This window comes from Anabas testudineus, chromosome 18, assembly GCF_900324465.2.
Source record: "Anabas testudineus chromosome 18, fAnaTes1.2, whole genome shotgun sequence".
NCBI classification, from domain to species: domain Eukaryota; kingdom Metazoa; phylum Chordata; class Actinopteri; order Anabantiformes; family Anabantidae; genus Anabas; species Anabas testudineus.
The window spans coordinates 17,551,915-17,571,613 of NC_046627.1; the positions used below are offsets into that span (position 1 = coordinate 17,551,915).

Sequence of the window (19,699 nt, forward strand, 5' to 3'; positions counted from 1 at the left end):
AGATTGCCTGAACTTTTTCTTAGCTAACACTAAGCTGTTACAGAAATGTAGATTTTGATAGCTACAGTTTTTTATACAGATAGACAGTAACTGACTATAATATCAGTCCCTATTCACTTATTCACTGCCCCCTATTTACTGTCCACTCAGTAGTGAGCAGATTCTCGGTGTCATACTGACCTAGGGGGAAATCTCAGTGTAAAGGCTAACAACAGAAACCAGTGTTGAATGTGCATGACCTTCAAGCCTGCAGGTAGCATTGCATGATAAACCATGATGCTACCATGATTAATATAGCTGCAGTGAGTTGAAAGTACTTTGGAAAACATTAGTCACTTGACAAAATTCAGGAAATACAATCTGAAACTCTGTCATGCATGAAAGCCATACATCAATACTGTGCAGAAACACCGCCCAGTTCTCTGGGCCTGATGGATCAAAACAAAGTAGAAATATGCTCTGTGGTCAGATAAGTTGTCCGCAGCATGGGTGAAGCTCACATACATCAGGTGTATATTATAAATTTAGACAGATATCATACAGCATATGATACCATCAAGGCAACATCTTTTTATCATCTTTGCCAGGCTTCATTCTGTATGTGCTACAACAGCTTTCTATGTATGATCTAGTTGAAATATCACTTCTACAGTCATGGAAATTGTTTCTGGCATGCATTGTCTGTGTCATGCTGTTCAGCTGGTGCCCTCACATTTGTTTCTGCAAACAGCTGAGACGTTAGATAAAGACAGGCTCCAGCACGCTCATCCCTCACTGTTTTTTGGCAGGTTTCAAGTTGCTCATTGTACCGCCCCCATGTCTGCAAGACAGTACTGAGGGCTTTGACACCCTTTCGGGTGAGTGCGTGTCTGGCTTCAAATGTAAACATTTGTCATACTTATCTGTGCGTGCATTTGCAGAAAATATATGTACTGTTGTTTCATTCTGCTTTTTTCCTCCTCACATTTTTCAGCGCAGGCCACAGAAACAGGAATTGCTGCGTCGTCCTTGCAAAGCCTCTGCTTCCTCTTTAAGAAACCACTGATATTTGAACTTCTCGAACGTCGTTGACTTCCCACTTTGATCTCAGTCCAAGTCAGCTGGAGAGCAGGTTAGTCATCCCGTCTTTGAGGTCACTGAGGATGTTTACTAACTCTTGAGCATACCTTGGGATATATTCACACTCATTTATCTGTATTTGTAGGAATTCTTCCTAAATATAACTATTGTCTTTACACTCTTATTTTTTATGAGCTGGCCAAATGAAATGACCAAGCTAAAGCCTTTATACACATGTCACAGGAGCAGTGTTTGTGTTGTAAAACAACCAGGCTGTTTGTGTGACTCCAATTTAGGAACTGACAGGTTCAGTGAACTTTCCCTTCCTTATCAAATATAAGATGACTTACTCACTCAACTTTTTACTGGAACCACCAAGGGCCTGCTGAAATCCGATTGATTCTTGTAAAGAGAGTTTATTCACAGTCAAAGTTTCTGACTAACAAGCATTGTGAGTTTCATTAAAGTTATTATATTTATTGTTTTTATAAACAACGGGTTGAAATTACTATTGCTTGATTGAAAAGGTTCCTTTGCATAAGTGCACCAATAGAGAATTATAACCTGACTCAGCAGTTTCACTCAGCTCTGTAGGTTTTCTTTGTCAGAGCAGTGTTTCGAGCTGCAGCAGTTGTATTTTTTTCCCGTCAGAAAGACAAGGCAGCAACCTGTTGAGCATGCTGTTGTTGAGATTTAGCAGCACAAAAGACAAATTTCTCCTTTTGGAGTCATAAGGGGTAGAGAAAAATATCTAATTAATGCTAATCTTAAATATGATCAATTGCATAAAATAGCTTTCTTACATGTGATGTATCACGTGACTTACATTACCTCAGTGCCCTTACTGCCCTGATGCATGTGAATATGGGTCCTCGTGCACATGCTCATAGGTCATGATAAACAAACAAGGTATCGTTTAGGAAAATACTGTTTCCACAGCACCAGTGGGCAAACACCCCACTATATGATAACTGTGATGGTTGTTTCTTTATTATATTTATAAAGTAATGCATTTTATTCTACCAAAAGTATTGAAATTATCTTAAGACAAGCGTATTCTTTTGATAAAAGCTAATATCAAAATGTGTGGGTTATCTAATGCTTTACTTTTTTTTTGTAAGATGGCTTCCTAAGTACTTCCATCTTTGTATTCAGACGTGTGTGTCGCTTGGTAGCACAGCATGAACAGCTATGATCATGTTTGGCCAAACATCCATGAATAGGGACGGCTGGGCAACGGGGGTGCCTCTGAATACAGAGTTGGTGACTGGCTGCAGCCATGGGACAATGCCATCACATGTGTAGACCGAGCGGCCACACTCCTGGAACACACACACACACACACACACACTATTGTCTTTGCCAACTGGAAATCTGCTTCCCTCACACACCCTTTCTTACTTTTGTTGCATTTTTCCACAAACACATACAGTAATTTTACTTCTATTTTTAATCTTACTGTCCTATCTGGAAGCCTCTCACAACGGGTGCGACACGCAGCATGCCTTGAAAACGTGCAGGAGCGCATGAGAGAGGACGCGGAAAGGAAAAAAAAAAAAAAAAGTTTGTCCAACTCCAAGAGCCAGAGAGGTCACAGGAACAACACCCAATCCCAGAGCGGTTCCCATGGAGACATGTGTGGCAGCGTACAATGAGGGTGAGAGAGTGATGAAAGAGAGGGAGAGAGGGAACGAGCAGGCGGAGGGTGGGTTGTCAAGGTTCAGTTGGTGGGTACTGGGGGAGTCGGGGGGGGCAGCTCCACTCAAAAGGACAGTGGGAAGTATGATGGTGTTGTACTGTACTAGTACTAGAACATTCTTCCACCCCTCCTCTCAGTCTTCTGCCCTCTCGTTCCAGCTGAGAGAATACCTCCTGATCTAAGGCCGCCGAGTGGCTCACGGCCAACGGAGAACGGAGATATGTGGAATTTCCACTAACCATGACGTCCGCAACGGAGAGCAACCACAACGAAGAGGCATGTTGTTGCGAGGCATTTTGCATGGATACAGATGATTCTGAAGTATTAGTCCGCTGCAGGCCTCCATGGTGGTGGTGCAGCGACAGCGCTGTAGTTGTGCTGCATAACAAAATGGAAGCTTGTTCCCCAGTAGTTTCAACTTAGCCACATGTGTCAGACACCGATACGCATGCTGAGCTAAAACCAGTTAATTGAAATGACCGGCATTGTCGCTGATACCACTTGAACCCTTTTAGCTGATGGCATGGACAATCGAAGAGCATCCCTACCCCGGTTTCGGTTCCCTGTCTGTCCACCTTTAGCCCCTTTTCTCTTTTAAAGAGGCACTTCACTGCTTTTGCAAATTAAGATCAGGTTGCTCATCACAGGGTGCTCTACCAAGCTTCTGAAAACAGACTGGCTTTTCAAAATCTGAGAAAATAGACCACCATGTTGGCACAGCAGCTGGCTCTGATAAAAAAAACAAAAAAACAAAACTCAATGCTGGTTCCTGTTTTGACCAAAAATGTGAAAGTGCGATTTGTGACATGAGATGGTGTTATTTGCCATAAAATTTGACATTTATATTTACATTTAGTCATTTAGCAGACACTTTTATCCAAAGCGTCTTACAAATGAGGAACAGGGCAAGCAAACAAAATCTAAGTCAAGGAGAAAAAACATCGAAGCAAAGTACCATCAAAAAAGTGTTTGTTGTGTTTTTAGGTGCAAAGGAAGATGCGGAAGAGTTCTGTTTTCAGCAGTTTTTTAAATATGAAAGTGAGGTGGCTGAGCGTGCAGAGATAGGCAGCTCATTCTACCATCGTGGGATCACTGAGCTCCCTGGTGTCTACTGTGTGGTGCTGGTACCACCAGACGTCGTTCACCGGTCGAGCGCAGTGGACGGGACGGGATGTAGACCTGAATGATTGAGTTGAGGTAAGTTAGAGCTGTGGAGTTGACCATTCTGTGGGCAAGAGACAGAGCTTTGAACTTGATCCTTGCAGCCACAGGAAGCCAATGCAAAGATCTGAAGAGCGGTGTGACATGAGACCTTTTTGGTTGATTGAAAATGAGGCATGCTGCCGCATTTTGGATCATCTGTAGGGGTTTGGTCGTGGATGCCAGTAAGGTGACAAGTTTCCAAAGTTGAAAACCCTCTATTATATTATTATAAACCACTGTGCAGCGTTTAGGCTTTCAGACCCATGGATCCATCAGGCAGACCATCCATCCTAGGGTCATATTTAATTATTTTGTTAGTACCTGAAGGAACAGCCCTGCACGAACACAACCTGCTGTTTTCACACAGTGCCACTCCTGATGAACGCCTTTCACAGTCAGAAAGGACATGGCATTTGAAAGACGTGGGACTTTTTTGGAGCTTGACCCATGCGAAAGGCTTGAAGTCGGGATAACTCGGCCTCTGCTGCATCGATTTTGATCGTTCTTTTTTCAATCTTGCACTCATAAGTCCCCAAACTTTATCAAAGTGCAGTTTCAAATCACAGGAGTACCCCTTTAATGCCTCCATTTTTCCCTCAACTTCATGTTTCACAGAGTGTTCCCATCCGCCATTTGACTACCGCCAGTCTGTCCTCTTTCTGATTCACTTTCTCACTGTCTCCTTCGCTCACACTTCTCTTGCTCCCTCACTGTCTGTCTGTCTGTCCGTCCTTGTGCCCAGGTTTTTTGAGTTGGCGTGGTTCCTGTTTGTTTTCAGCCATTTTGGGGACTTGCAGTGCTCGTAACAAACTGCTTAAATGGCGTCCTCTTGCTTGCTTGCTCTCCCTCTGCCTCTCCCTCCCTCTCCCTATCACTGGGCTTTGTGTATATAAAGTAGTGTGTGTGTGTGTGTGTGTGTGTGTGTGTGTGTGTGTGTGTGTGCGCGCATGTGAGTGTGTGTTTGTGTGTGTGTAGAGAGAGAGAGAGAGAGGGAGAGAGGGAACAACACTTCCAAATAAAAAGAAGATTGGATTCAGTGTGGGGGGGTTGTTGGAGGGGTGCAAGATTGGAGAGGGGGAAATTCACTTGCTGGAAAAAAAGAGCAAAAACACTCAGAATCGTGTGTCAGAGGCAAAAACTGGAGTGAGAGAAGAGAGAGCAAGAAAAGGGGGAGTGAGTGAGTGAGGGAGCAAGCAAGTTCGAGTGTGAGAATCGCTCCTGCCCTCTGTCTTCACACACTGCTGCCTGAATGTGCGTATATGTGTGTGCGCCGCCTCTCCCCGCGCTCTCACTCTATCCCTCTCTCTCTCTCTCTCTCTCACACACACACACACACACACACACACTCAGACGTGCGCATACACAGACCAAGGGGGAGAGAGAGAGAGAGAGAGAGGGAGAGAGGGAGTGTGAGGGGAGAGAACACATCGCAGCAGAGATGCAGCAGGAGGTTTTCCGAGGTACGTTCTCTTGTATGCTTGCCTTCCTGAGAGACAGACAGAGAGAATAAGAGGAAGAGAGGCTGAAATCTGTTGTTTTCCTGCTTGTTTTTCTGCTTCACTCCGCTGCTGTGGCTCTGGTTGCTCCGCATGTGAAGAGGAGGAAAAGGTTTTTATTTTACTGTGCGTGTGTTGGGGCGTGAGTGCTGGTGGGTGTGCGTATTCATGCAGTGTGTGTTTATGGAAGCATATTTATGTGTGTGTGTGTGTGTGTGTGTGTGACTGTGCTGGGTCTATCTGTATGTGTGTGTGTTAGTGTATGTGTGTGTGTGTGTGTGTGTGTGTGTGCCAGTAACAGGCCCTGTCTCCCTCATCCTCCCCTCTGTCGCTGGCGCACCACGCAGTTCTTTTTCAAGAGCGATGACTCGTTTTGAGATTGTGATGAAACTTTTAATTCATCGAAGCCTCTTGCGTCTCTGTGGCTCGCCGTAGATGGCGAGTGGCCCGCATACGTCAGAACAGACGTTAAACATGATGTGAGCTTTGTTGTTGGAGTCTTAACGTGGTGGGCCAGTCTTCTACCCATGGCCATCAACTTATGAACAACATTAGAGAAAGTGTTTGGGGAGAAAAACTTGGACACAGACGGCGGTAAACATCTCTAGTTCCACCGACTGGTTCTTTCTCTTTTTTTCAGTTTTGGGCCGCCCAGTTGGTCCACCATTTTATCAGGCTGTTGTTTTGCTCGAGGTTGTCTCTGGTACAGCAGCAGAGGGCACAGTGATGTCACCAACCCCGCTGTCTCTGTCCTAAGCCTCACTTTCTTTTTTCTTTTTCCAAAACAACCTGCTGCCAGCTACTCCACATTCCTGGTTTCCATGGGTGTCAAGCCGAGCCCCTGTGCTCAATGTATGGAAAATATGACCCACACTGCTGCAGGGTTAGGGTCATAGGTCAGACGATAGCAAGTGTAGTTTCCCGCTGCTCTATGACGTCACACAGATGGTGTTGTCATAATGGTGTCAGCAGTTTTGATTGTGGGCATTTGTGTTCGAGTCACACGTTAGATAAATCGCGTCTGCTGTATTTGCCTTTGAGTCTTTTTCTGTCATAGACATAAAAGTGCAAGCATGCAAGACTTGCGGCTTGCATAACAGAGTTGGTTTGCTTTGTTTACATTGTGCAGGGTTTTTTATTTAACGCCACAACATGAAGGATGTTGATATACCACAGAGTAGCCTCGTTCAGGAAACTGGTGCAGCGCTTCATTTTCTCTGATCCTCCACAGATACACTTGCAGTATATATGGTGACCGTCGTACATGCCACTTTGGATCAGTCGTACTAAAACGTTTCTTGGTTGTTTTTGACTGGGAACTCCAGTGGGGCTATCACACCCCCTACAACTGGGACTGCGCGTGAAATTGAAAATGATTTTGGGGAAATTACCTCAAAAAGGTCACCGGTGTAGTGTTACTGCTCTCCAGGGGCACTTTTTTGGCCTTACTCTTTGCTAATGCCTCCCATGATTCTGTTGCAGCGAGCAGAATTATGGGAATTACGTGCTGGGTTGAGAGCTAACAGACCGTGGAAAGTGTTGCGTTTTAGATGTGGACAGGTTTGCTGGTGTGTGGAGTGGCATGCGAAAACACCACAACACGGCACCACCTCCCCACGACATACGGGGAGGGGGTACACAGTCAGTCACGCTGAGGGGGATCTGAAAGACATGGAAACCATGAAATGTGAACATGGCAGAGATGTGTTTGAAGTTGCACCTACCTGCACCCCACACACCACCAGAACCACCTCTGCTCAACCACTCCCCCACCCATATCAACTTCCCCTTACCTCCTCCCTCCTTCCCTCCCTTAGTCCCATCTGGCTGGCTCCACCGTGCTCTCTTGGCCGGGGGGTTGTGGAGAGTTCAGTAGCTTCTAACAATGCCCACCCCACTCACTCACCCACCCACTCACACACATACACCCTCCTGTTCACAGACCAACTGCTGCTCTAATAGTCAGGCCCCTCTGGCTGCCCCTCGCTGGGGAGAAAGCCCAACCAACACCTTCCTCTTCCCACATGCTCCTTGCCGCTGGCTCACCGGCTGGAACACCGAGGCCCCCCCACACTCTGCTTTGCAGGCGCTCCCCTTAACCTCTCTCACACACACACACACACACACACACACACACACATGCACAGTGTCGGCACAGATACAGTTAAGGATGATTTTGCTTATTTACAACCTTGCTCTTGTTTCCCTAGTTGTGTCTGTAACTTCTCAGCACCCAGCACACTAATTGTTAATATTAGTCAATGCAGTGTCATTGCCAGAGTGTGAATAGCATGAACACAAATTGCAGACGACTTCCTGGTTCATCTTTGACCTGCAGTACTCAAGGCGTATTCTCCGTCAGGTTACTGCAACTTTGTGCACACACAGGTTTCCTGTGTCATGAGTGAAAATTAAGTGGTTTAGGTAATTTCTAAACTCATTTGAAAACGGTCGGTCTGATCATGTTTCTGTCCGTATTCTTCCCTGTGTATTCATTTGCTGGGTCCCTAGATCACAGCAACTACCTCGGTGAGTACAGTGATGCTGAAACTTTGAAAATGAGAGTTGAGAATTGTTGTGACAAAGGCTGGGAGATGGTTTGATTTTAGCTGTGCCTTATTAAGGACAAATGTCGATACAGATGTCAGCTGTTTATATTCATATTGAAATGTGAATGTAAATTAAGTGTCACTAACAGTGTTAATGTAATTTGCTGTGATCAGAGCTTTAATCATCAGCTATAAAAATTTGACCAACTGCTGTTTATTTTAAAGCCAGATTCAATTTTATCTTACACAGATTTTTCTTTGAATACTGTAATACTTGTGGTTATATTTGTGAGGAATTTCCTTTGAGATGGAGGATAACAAAAAAAAAAAAAACAAAGGAAAAAAAAAACACAACCATGGTTATTGAATCTTAACAGTTGTCTGTCAGCGCAAGTACCAGTTTCAGTGTGGAATAAACAGATTGCTCAACGGCTGGTTCAAGGCCTTGAGCGGGCGTACCAGCCAAACTCTTCTGCCGTTGTGCCTTATGCTTTGCAAGGCCACTTTAGCAGCGATGTTCCTAGGGACTGATTGTCTATTTAAATTCAGTAGATTACTAACTAATGGTTTCCAAGGTCATGAAGCCATCCGTGTTTTTCTGATGCTAATGGCAAAGTATCTCAAAGTCAAACAGTAAAACTTTTGCTGTTTTAAATTGGTAATTTAAAAGTTAAACTGAACTTGGAGAGGAAGGCTAATCTGCAAGTTTCTGCTATTTCTAATGATTCAACGCTGAATTTCCCAAGATTAAAAGCAGACAGTTTTTATTTTGTCTCACGTGTCAGTTGACATGCAATACAAATTCAGTCAGTGCATGGTCAAAAGTATTCCTGTGTTCCTTCCGCCTGTCAGTGCAGAGTCGTGGTCATTTTATAAAAGCCGGTGTTTTTTGGTATAATGTGTTTTATGTTATTTGAGTCTACTTAGTAATGTGTCCTGCACCAGCTGAGCACCTGTTCGTGCTGTGCGGTTTTATAGTGCCACAAGCGTAAATAGATGAACATTTCATAGGCCGACCAACATGTTTGTTTGCACAGAACATCCTGTTGCAGAGAGGTGTGGGAACAGTGTTGCTGTTTATTTAGCTTTAGGGTCCTTACCACATTCATGGTCACATTTGTGCTTCACAGTTACATGATTTATGTGCGCATCCACTCATCTGCACCAACAACAAGTGGTAATTGTGTTTTCTGCATGTCCTGTGCGTACATGCACACATTTCTGTATGTACAAGTGTAAATCCAGCACATTTTGAGCGTGTTAAAAGCTGCCTGTCACAGTCAGACAGCGTGTCGTGCATGCTCTGCTTGTGCAGCAGCTGTGTGCGTCACAGGGAGATAAAGAAAAAGAGCGAGGGGGCGTCATACGCATTTTCCTGTCCGCGGCGCAAGCATCAGATGAGATGGTAAAATTTTTAGCCTTAGTTAGCACTCAGTGTGTCCGCCCACTTGTAGCAGGCGCTCGCTTGCCATAAGGGATTTCCTGCAGAACATCTATCGCTCAGCAAACGCGAGTGACAATAAAGGCCTGTTTCAATACAGAGCGACAAAATATGGCGAGAAAACCTTGTGAGACTGGATTGTAAATCCTTGATTTTAGACAGATCTTCTTGAATAGGTATGAACTGGTTTGTTGTTTCCACACAACACAAAGTATGTGTCACTGCTTGCACCTAGTCTGTCATTACCCGACTCTTCTGTTTTTCCTTTTGTTGACTGTACGTCGTTCCACCTGTACCCTCAGTCTCAGTGCAGCGTTGCACTCAAGTTCACCTTTTGGTTTTGAATGTGATTTACAAGTGGGCCCATCCATGTTGAACTACTTTGTTTATGCCTGTCTGCCTCGCCTGTGGGCATGTTTAGGTTTATGTACAATGCTGGGTGCACATGCATGTTATATTGTGAGTGTGTGGTTGTCTGTTTGTCTGGTTGTTTTTGAATGTGGTACTGTTTGCCTGGGCTCCCGTCTGTCTGACAGTGCAGTGTGTCTGGCTGTTCCTGTTTCAACCCCCCCGCCCCTCCTCTTCCTCTCTCCTTCTCTCTGTCTCTTGCTCTCTCACTAACCCTCACTGTCTTTCTCTCTCTCTCTTTTTCTATCACCCTTTCACTCTCCCTCATCCTCACCCTCTCTCTCTCTCTCTCTCCCTCCTCTTCCCTCTGCAATAACAGTGCTGACCTAGTTTCTGCCTGTTCAGGGCGGCCTGTGGAATTTTACAGCGGCCTGCCTTCCTGGCTGCTTTGCTGCTTGAAAACGCAGGCAGAAAAGCATGACTGAGGATTTTTCTTCTCATCACATCATTATGGCCTTATACTGTCTCTGTTCTTCTTCCCAGTCTGCAGTCACAAACAACTGGAACCGTTTTAAATAAGTAATAACAGCAAACTGCCTATTGCATGTGAATCTGCTGTCTTATGTATAGAGAAAATTCAGGAGGACTGCATCCTCCACCATGACATTCGAATTAGGATGGAAATGAGAATAGCCTGTCGCTCGTCTTCTACAGCTTAGCTGAGATTGTACCGGATGCAGAGGGCAGAAAAACACCCTTTTTCTGAGCACATGCATGCAATCTCCCTCCCTTCTCCTCATCACCTCTTTCCTTCCCCCCTGCCTTTGCCTTCACAAATAAATGGTTAGAGTCATGCCCGGCAAATACTAGCCACTGCCAGGAATGGCTAACAAGGCGCTTGCTCAAATAGCAAGAGAGTGGGACTTTTTCTATGTGCATTAGGGCCATGGATCTAAGTCTACACTCTATGCTGAGGGAATCTTGATTAAATCTGATCACCTTCCAATTAGGCATAGAGAACGTTGTGTCACAGCCGAGAGCGATGGATCTCTGGAATGCCTTTCTGAAGGCTTGGCTGTGGCACGCTGAAATCTAAACCAGCACTGCCGCAGATTCATTCCTTCCCCCTACCCTCTCCCTCCCTTCACTTACCATTCCTGGCTGAGCTGTTGGAGTTCAGCATTGCTGGGGCATTTACTTTTCTTTGCCGTTTCTCAAAAGTGCTCCATGGGCGCCATGACTGCTACAACAAAAGCTTTGGGTGTAATTATTTGCTTTGTGTCTATGTAAATTTACACGTTATACATTTATCTTGTGATGTTTGTAACGCTAAAATGTACTTGTGATTTTTTCAGATTTCGGGGGCTGGTCATGGTGTCCAGTGAGAAGGTGTGGGACCCCCTCCATGCGGGCCTTATTCAGACAAGTCTGAGTGAACAGCATCCGGCTGCTGGCCTAACTCCTCTCTGCAACCTTGCACACAGTGCAACTAAGGACACCACACTCCACCAGCAGTTGTCATCATTGTCTTCTCCACCACTGTCATTAGTGGTACAAGACACCCTTCACCAAGTTCGAGCCTGCACACCTTTACACCCACCTGTCAACAAAACCAAAGGACTGCACAAACCAGTCCACTTGCTTGGAGTGGCCTCTCCGCCTGAAGAAGAGGAGAAGGAGGAAGGTGAAAAGTTTAAGATGAAGGGTAAAAGGCATGGAGGCAGAGGAGAAGCCATGATGGAGGACAGGCTGGAGGACATGGCTGATGGACCTAAAAATGCAAAAATCACGCTAAGTTTCCCACTTAGTGCTGCACCCCTCCCAGCTTCTCTGACATCTCCAAACCACTGTCGTAGCTCCTCCTCATCCTCTCCTTCCCCCCACCGACGGCGGCCATCCTCCAAAAGCTCAGATGAAGGGTCACTGTGGAAACTGGATGCTACCATGGATGTAAAGCACAGACCTTTTAAGCCCCAGAGGCATGACAGCTCTCCGTCCTCTTCTCCCTCCTCCTCCTCATCTCCCATGACTGTTCATGCACTTATAAAGAAGGATATAAAATCCCCGCCTCCACTCAAGTGCTCCAAACTCAATCCAGAGACACAGTTTCACAGGTCGCCCCCAAGATCCTCCAGCGGGTCTTTAGGTGGCTGTTATGGTGGAGATGGATGGGATGAGAGGCACAGGGTGACCAATGGTACAGCCTCTCCCTCTCAGACTGCCCAAATCCTCTTTAGTCTGGGTTCATCAGCCTATCAAAGAGGTGGGGACGCAGAGAGGAGGGAGAAAATAACAGGAAGACCAGCTGGAAAAGTGGGAAGCCCTCATGGACCAAGTCTTCACCCACCCACCCTCCACCTCCCCCCTCCTTTACCCCCACCACCTCCTCCTCCCTCTGAGGGTCTTACTGCACCCCCTCACTCATCCTCCTATTCCCCTACTGACAGCCTGAAGCCTGAGCTGATTTGTGGGGTGTGCCATCGGCTTTTCAGCTCAGCCTCCTCCCTTACGGTCCACATGCGGCTGCATCGCGGCAGCCGCGCCCTCAGTTGCCGTTATTGTGGCAAAGTCTTCATCCACAGCAAGAGACTGCAATCCCATGAGGCCTCCTGCAGGGTGCCAGGCCTACCCTCCAGCAGCCTGGGCCCTCCTTCTCTCACTGTGCAGCCAAAGGAGGAGCCGCTTGAGGAGGGTGAGGTGAGAGTGGAGGGAGGAGTGATTGTGGGAGAAACAAACATCAGTAAGGCGCGGCCAGGGAAGAAAGCAAGGAGCCTGCTGGCACGTATCCAAGGTGATGATGCAGCAGCCACAGAGCTACTGGCGGGTGATGAACACCATTTTGTGAAGGTGGTAGATGGCAATGTCATTTACTTCTGCTCTGTGTGTGAGCGCTCCTACATGACTCTATCCAGCCTGAAGCGTCACTCTAATGTGCACTCCTGGCGCCGCAAATATCCGTGCCATTACTGTGACAAAGTCTTTGCCTTGGCAGAGTACCGCACAAAGCACGAGGTGTGGCACACGGGAGAGCGGCGCTACCAGTGCATCTTCTGCTGGGATGCTTTTGCCACCTACTACAATCTCAAAACACACCAGAAAACTATTCATGGGATTAATCCCAGCCTCATCTCCAGTGAAAAGACAGCTAATGGGGGCTATAAGCAGAAAGCTAATGCCCTTAAGCTCTACCGTCTTCTCCCCATGCGCTCCCAGAAGAGACCCTACAAGACCTATAGTGACAGTTTGCATAATGGCCTGCTACTGCCACCAACTGAAACACCTTCCCTCTCCCTGCCTGGGCTGGGCTGTGCTCTGGGCACCGGGGACCTACAAAGCCTCATCAGTGGAGCCCACCCTCAGAGTGTAAAGCCTGACCCAGATGCCTTTCCTGATGGCTTCCCTGTTTCTGTAGCTGCTGAGCACAGTGACCTCTCTGCACTAACACCCCTCCCCCAAGCTGATATGCCCCAAGTCAGAAAACATGATAGCGAGGCCCTAAAGTTAGAGCAGGGCAGAGGCAGTGGCAGCTTCAAAATGTCCAGTAGTAGCAAAACCAAAACCCCCAAGACTAGTAGAAGCACAGAAACAAGCATGCCTTCTGTGATAACATATGGCCACACAAAACCCTCTGTCATAGTCCATGGAGCAGCAGTATCGTCCTCTGTCATTGTGCATAGCAACCAGGTCACCTCTGGAAGTGAAAAGAGCCCAGTGAGCAGCCCATCCTCTGAAGCCAGCAGTCAGATGTCACACATGGGCAGCCCTAGACCAGTCAAAAAGCAAAGGGATAGTACAGATAATCATAGAAAGAGGTCAAGAGACAGTTCAGATACCACAGAGGAGGGTTCAAGAGGTAGACAGGATGCAGAGAAAGGCAGATTGTTTCACAAATCGCGCAAGTCTCATGGCAAGAGTGACATCTCTAACTCAAAACAGCTATCAGCATCTGTAGGGTCACAAATCAAAGAGGCAGGGCCATTGTGTCAGATAACTGTACGTATTGGTGAGGAAGCCATAGTAAAGCGTAGCATCTCTGAGACAGACCTTAGGAGAGATAAGAGCCTTTCTCCCCCCAAAACCAAACGAAGTGAAATATCATCCATGCGGGAAGCCAAGGAGCCACGCCACTCTCACTCCCACCACCATAAACACCGCCTCCACCGCAGAGCCAGCACCGAAGCAGACAAGGAAGGGGGAGACTGTGAGAAGGAAGTCAGGAAAAAGACCTCCAAATCTCCTGATGGTGTGAGAGAGTATTACTTCCGTCAGGAGGTGCGTGAGCAGGACAGTGACCATGACATGGAGGATAATTTATGGCGACCTTACTACTCCTACAAGCCTAAGAGAAAGGCCCAAGCACATCTACAGAGGGTCAAGAGCTGGCAGAGGAAACTAAAGTACAAACGCTCCATTCAGCTGAAGAGGAGGGCAGAGAGGCTCAAGAACCGTGTGAATAAAGAAACAGAGAAATCACATGATGAGGAAGAGGACGGGAAGATTGAAGAGGCCAAAAAACTGTCAAAAGCTAACAGAAATAAGGGAGAGGGCAAAAAGAAAGATTATCTCTCTCCCCCTTTAAAGGAAAAAAACAAAGATGCAGAAGAACAGGTTAAGGAGGTCATTCATGAGGTTTCAACCCCTCCTCTGCACTCTCCAAAGCCTCCTCTGTCTACCTCAGTGGCTTCTACGGGAATAAAGAGGCGTCCTTGGACTAATGGTAATGCAGCAGAGTGTGGCACATGTGGCCGCTGGTTCTCAAGCCCCAGGAAGCGAGACAAACATGAGCTGAGCCATCTGCTGGAGTTTGTGTGCCTCTTCTGCCGTGCCACTTTCCCCTCAAGGGATAAGTTGGAAGACCACCAGAGAGCCCAGCATCCCAAGCCTACTGAGATGCCCTCTGTACCCCCTAAAATGCTGCTTGGTGAACAAGTTGAAGGGGTGGGGGTAAAATCTGCTCCAGAGATTGTAAAGTATGATGAAGATAAAGGGGGGCAAGGGGGCTTAGTAGGGAGTAATTCCAGTCCAAGTCGCCTAAGCAGAAGAGCACTATCACGACACACCTGTCCACAGTGTCACAAGGTGTGCAAGACATCTTCAGCACTGACTCGCCACATCCGACGCCATGAGTTAAGCAGTTCGCCAGAAAGAGAAAAGGAAGATAACGTCCCAGAGCCAAAAACAACAGAGACAGTTGTTCACAACATTAGAGACCTAGAGACTGAAAAAGGACTGGTTCCCAGTGCGCTCTCTGTTTCAGTTATCAGCTATTCAACACCAGACCCACCCAGTGTTGGTGACTGTGTGGCTCCACAGCAGCATGAAAACCATCTCAGCGAACTGACACATGAACATCGGACATCGGAATCCCCTGACAAACCTAAACTACCAGATCTCACACATCCAGCTCCAGAGAGAGAGCCCAGCCCACAAATTGCAGATCCTCCTTTAGAAAGCCCAGTTAACCTTACACCCAATAAACAGGAGTTCGTGCCTGCCACACCCTCTGCTCTCCAGAGTGTGCTAGTCATGAACGGACCTGAATGTCTGGACTACCGCACCCTCAGCAAAAAGAATCTAGACAGCCAGATCAACAGAATACCCAGCCCTGTGTACATCGTGGCATCCGCCAACACCACTCCAAATGTGCCCATGACGTCACAGACCAGAATAACCACTGCTGCTCCTCCTGTTTCCATGACAACACCTCCTAGCTCTGAGGGGGGATTCATGAAACGGGATGGGGTCATTATGGACCTAGAGAGACAGGGCGGGGGTGGTATATTTCCACATGCGAGTTATGAGGAACGACCTTTTGTCCAAGATCTCAGAGTTCAGTCCCTGTCCAGGAGTCCCTCTCCCAACGAAGCACAAGACTTGACCATGTCCTCGATACTAGCCAGAGAGAGGGAGTTAGAGAGGCAAAGAGAGAAAGAGAGGGAGCTGCAGAGACAGAGAGAACGGGAGAGGGACATAGAAATGGAGAGAGAAAGAGAAAAAGAGCTAGAGAGAGCGCAGCAGAGGAGTAGAGTTGCTCATGCCCCCGAGGACCATATTGCACTGTTGGTCCCTAAGGAGGAGCCCTTGAGTCCTGTGCCGTCCCCCCAGCACATCCCCAGCACCCAGACCACTATGAATGCCCCCCCCTCACACCGACAAACTCCCAAGTCCCCATGTCGGTCCCCCTCAACTATTGGACTCTTAGCTCAAGCTAACCGCCAGGTTCACTCCAGTTCACAAGGACTCGACAGGCTGACACTGCCCACTGGAACAGCTGCTTCCTGTGACCGCCCCTCTGCCCATGCTCTGCTTCTCCCCCGAGTCCCTCAACCACCTGAGCCAGAGCACCAGGACACTGTATCTTCCAGAGATTCCCAGCAGGGGGACTCCACCTCAGTGATCTACCCTGCCCAGGATTATCCCTTACCCCTCATTGTGCCGGACAGCTACCGCTCTGGTAAGAAGCAGGAGGAAAACCTGCTCATGTCCTCCTATCCTGCAGGAGCTCTTCCCTTTGGCCCACTGGGAAAAGTGATGGTCCCTAATGGCGGGGACCTGGCCAAGCTGCCATTTTATCCGGACCCTTACCAGCTGCTCTATGGCCCCCAGCTGCTGGCTTACCCTTACAACCTGGCAGCTCTTCCTGTGGCTCTGAATATGATGGCACCTGGGGGGGACAAGGTGGAGCCTCTGCCTTTCCTCCCTGCTATCTTCAACTACGCAGCCACTGCTGGGCCCTACATGGGCGCAGCCCCTCACCCTCTCGTGGCAAATCCCAGCCTCTACAGCAGCAGCGGCGGCAGCAGCAAGAAGCAGAGAGACAGCAGCAGCAGCAAACCATAGGACAGCAGAAGCACTATAAGGAATATTTTTCAAAGGGGACAGCCTGGCCTGGCCTGCTTAGGATGGGAGCAGAAGGGGTGCATGCTCAGTCGCACAGTACCCCTGCCTCTCTTTTATTCAGTAGAGATCAGAGCTAGGCATTAAATCAGGAGTAATTGTTAAGGGAGGAGAAGGGGCAAAGAAACGGGGAGAAGAGACCGATATTATGATGACATATTTTTACTCCCCTCTCTTTACTCCTGCTCACCTTTCTCCACTTTTCTCCTGTCTCGCTGTAGTGTCGTAGTTCTAGAGCTTGATTAATCTTCCTCTCTGACTCATTATATTATCTATAATATAAGAATAAGAACTGCTAACAGGGTGTGTGTTGTGTGAAAATTTAGTTCAGTCTGCTTCCCTTTATAGTCACCGCACAACGAGGAGAAACGCTCTTGTGGGCAAGGATAAGGGATGGGACAGGACGGTCCTTACTCAACACGGTTGGAGGTGGAGCATTAAGCAACTCAAACTTTACGTATGTTTGTTTGTGAGAATGAGAAAACAGCTGTCCAAGAAAGAAATATATGAGCATGTACATGCACATGTATGTATGGATTTGTGCATGCAGAGGTGGGCTTACGCAGGTATGTGTGGAAATGTGGGTGTGTGTGCGCGTGTGTGTTTTTCAAGCGATGGAGTATTTGCATGAATGGTCATTCCAAGTGGGACGCACACAGCATTCCTACTCTAGTCGGAATAGCTACTGTAGGTCAGTGTGTAGAAGTGCATTTAGGAGCAATTCCTCATATTCAAATCATTAAGAAGTCGAGGCTATGGCTGAGTGCGAGTCTATGACAATGACAGATCATCTGAGCTTCTAATGTCTGAACTAACCTGGCGACTTTGTGGTCAGAAGACACTGTAGGATCTGTATAGCATTCACCATAGTTTATTCTTTATGTGCACAAAATAGAAAATTAGTGGTCACTTAAAGGGGACACGTGTAGCTGTTTTGGATATGTAGCTGGCCACTGGGTAAGAATTAAAGGCTGGTAGACCATTGCACTTCCGTTTTTCATCTCATTTCCTTCACATAAAAAAGGAAAAGAATAAAAAACAATCAGCCTTCATCTTGTGTAGCTTTCTCCTCTTTGATTGGAAGAGGAAAAGGCTTCATTTCCTACGGAAGACAAAAAGCGACAGCAAAGAAGGAAAATTGATTCAGAGTATTGAGTTGTTTCTGGATGGGAAAAGAAATACATGGGCACAAAACTGTTGGACTATGACTTAAAAGGCCCCCACAGAAATGATTTTGGGGTCTAAAAGTGTTATCCTGCTCTAAGGGGGCACTGGAAATAGTGTGAACTATTCTCCCCCCTTCAATGCCCTGTGTCATATACTAAGAGGTAGGAACAGGCTGAGCTTAGCAGCCAAAGTGGTGGCCGAATCTCCCAGGTGCCATCCTGGGGCCTTTTTTGTTACGTGTAATGTTATCTCTATATGTTGGTTTTGTTAAACTATGTTGTTTATTTTTGTGTATGTTTAGCCCTCTGACCAGATGGAAGTGGCTTCAGTGAAAAGGGGGAGTAAACTTAAAAATATGAATGTAAATTTAGTCATGAGGTTAATGAAGTACAGCTGCATTAATGGTAGAGTTGGTTTCAGTTCCTTTATGTTTTTTGTTTTGACACCAATAACCTGTTAAAGAACAGTATAACGTCTGGTATGCATATATACAGTAGTCCTAGGAACATGTCAGTAAACTTGGGTTCTGTATCCACAAAGCATGAGCAACACTTGCTTCCTAACCGTTTATATCCTCAGTAAATCTGACATCGTGCACACAGCTTTTTCTGTTTCCTTTTATACTTTCTGGCCTTTTTAATCTTCCATATCTCTGTTAATATGTTTGGTTTTTTTTTTATTCGTTGCAGACCACAGTTTGGAAATACTCCACATGACTAGCTGCCACATTTACATCTCATAGTCACTATTTAGGAGCTGTTTAATTCTCCCTCTTCCCTCAAGCGTACACTCGCACACTGCACCTCCTCTGAATGAAGTGCATATGTTTCAGTGTGTGTGCATGTGTGAGTGCGATGGTACTCGGGCGCCTTTTGGTTCAGGCAGGAGTGTTAAAAACACAGCGTGACCAACTGCAGGGGCGCACAAGCATCCCCTTGGGTGTGGTTACAAGCCTTTTGCGTGCGTGCGCGTGCATACGTGTTTTGTGTACGAGAGCGAGCGACTGCGTGAATAAGAAAACCAAAATAAATCTGCCTAAGCAGCATATCCCTTGGCAGTGTATGGGCCACCTGTTTTCATTTTTATTTAATTTTTTTTTTACACTTTTCTGTGGGTTAGTTTCAGTGTGAAAAAAGCCTTGCTGTCTCCAGTACTCTTATCTTAAGCCATTCCTATAGATGGACATGTTTGTGTTTTTGGACCATTTCTTATGCCATAGTTTGCCATCGCGGTTATCATACAGACCAAAAGCATGCAAATCGACGTATTGTAGTGACTGGACTGGAATCTGGTGGTAATATACAACTATTTACTGTATGTTTTAGTTTAAATTAATGTGCCTCTGCTTTGATATTTAAATAATTATCTATAGTAAGATGCGGATCTGCCAGATTTCAACTGTTAAGGTGCCTTGTTATGGCATAAGAAATTTGAAGAAATTCTTTTTTTTTGTTTTGTTTTTTCTGGAGAACTGACCGTATGATTTGGAGATAGTTTTCATGGCTTTGTTTGCTATGAAGCTGTTCATAGACGTAGGGGTGTGGCTAAACTGTTTCGGTATCGTGTACATGTCTAGGGTAATACTGTGCCATATAGAGCCCACAAAATATGTTAATGTTATTTTTAAAAGATGTTTTAATGTTGCCTGATGACTTTGTCTTTAGATTTGATACAAAGGCTTGTAGCCACAGCTCTCCCAAAGTCTGTAGTCTCCTTTTCCGACATTCTTCTTGTTCTCTCTCCCCTTGTTTCGTCTCCCTTTCTTTCTCTTTGCTGCAAACAAAATAAAGTATTAACCTGATGACCCAATGAAATCAGCTCTAGTCTGGTCTTGTTTTTT

The 19,699-nt window shown here is 46.4% G+C and overlaps 1 protein-coding gene across 11 annotated transcripts; it reads left to right on the plus strand.

Annotated features, from left to right (window-relative positions):
• Positions 1–909: 909 nt before the first annotated feature.
• zbtb4 (zinc finger and BTB domain containing 4) lies at positions 910–19,676 on the plus strand. Of its 11 annotated transcripts, XR_003298483.1 has the most exons (3): positions 910–1,111; positions 2,534–2,716; positions 2,917–3,723. XR_003298483.1 is itself a non-coding variant. In XM_026352957.1 (2 exons), exon 2 carries the CDS (start codon positions 11,167–11,169, stop codon positions 16,633–16,635), a length of 5,469 nt encoding a protein of 1,822 aa, XP_026208742.1. In that variant the 5' UTR covers positions 939–1,111; positions 11,151–11,166; the 3' UTR covers positions 16,636–19,676. The 11 variants fall into 11 exon arrangements, 7 of the variants coding, with proteins under 7 accessions (XP_026208742.1, XP_026208738.1, XP_026208739.1 ...); XR_003298485.1 differs by lacking the exon at positions 2,534–2,716; XR_003298484.1 differs by lacking the exon at positions 2,917–3,723 and having other exon boundaries at positions 2,534–2,748.
• Positions 19,677–19,699: the final 23 nt, after the last annotated feature.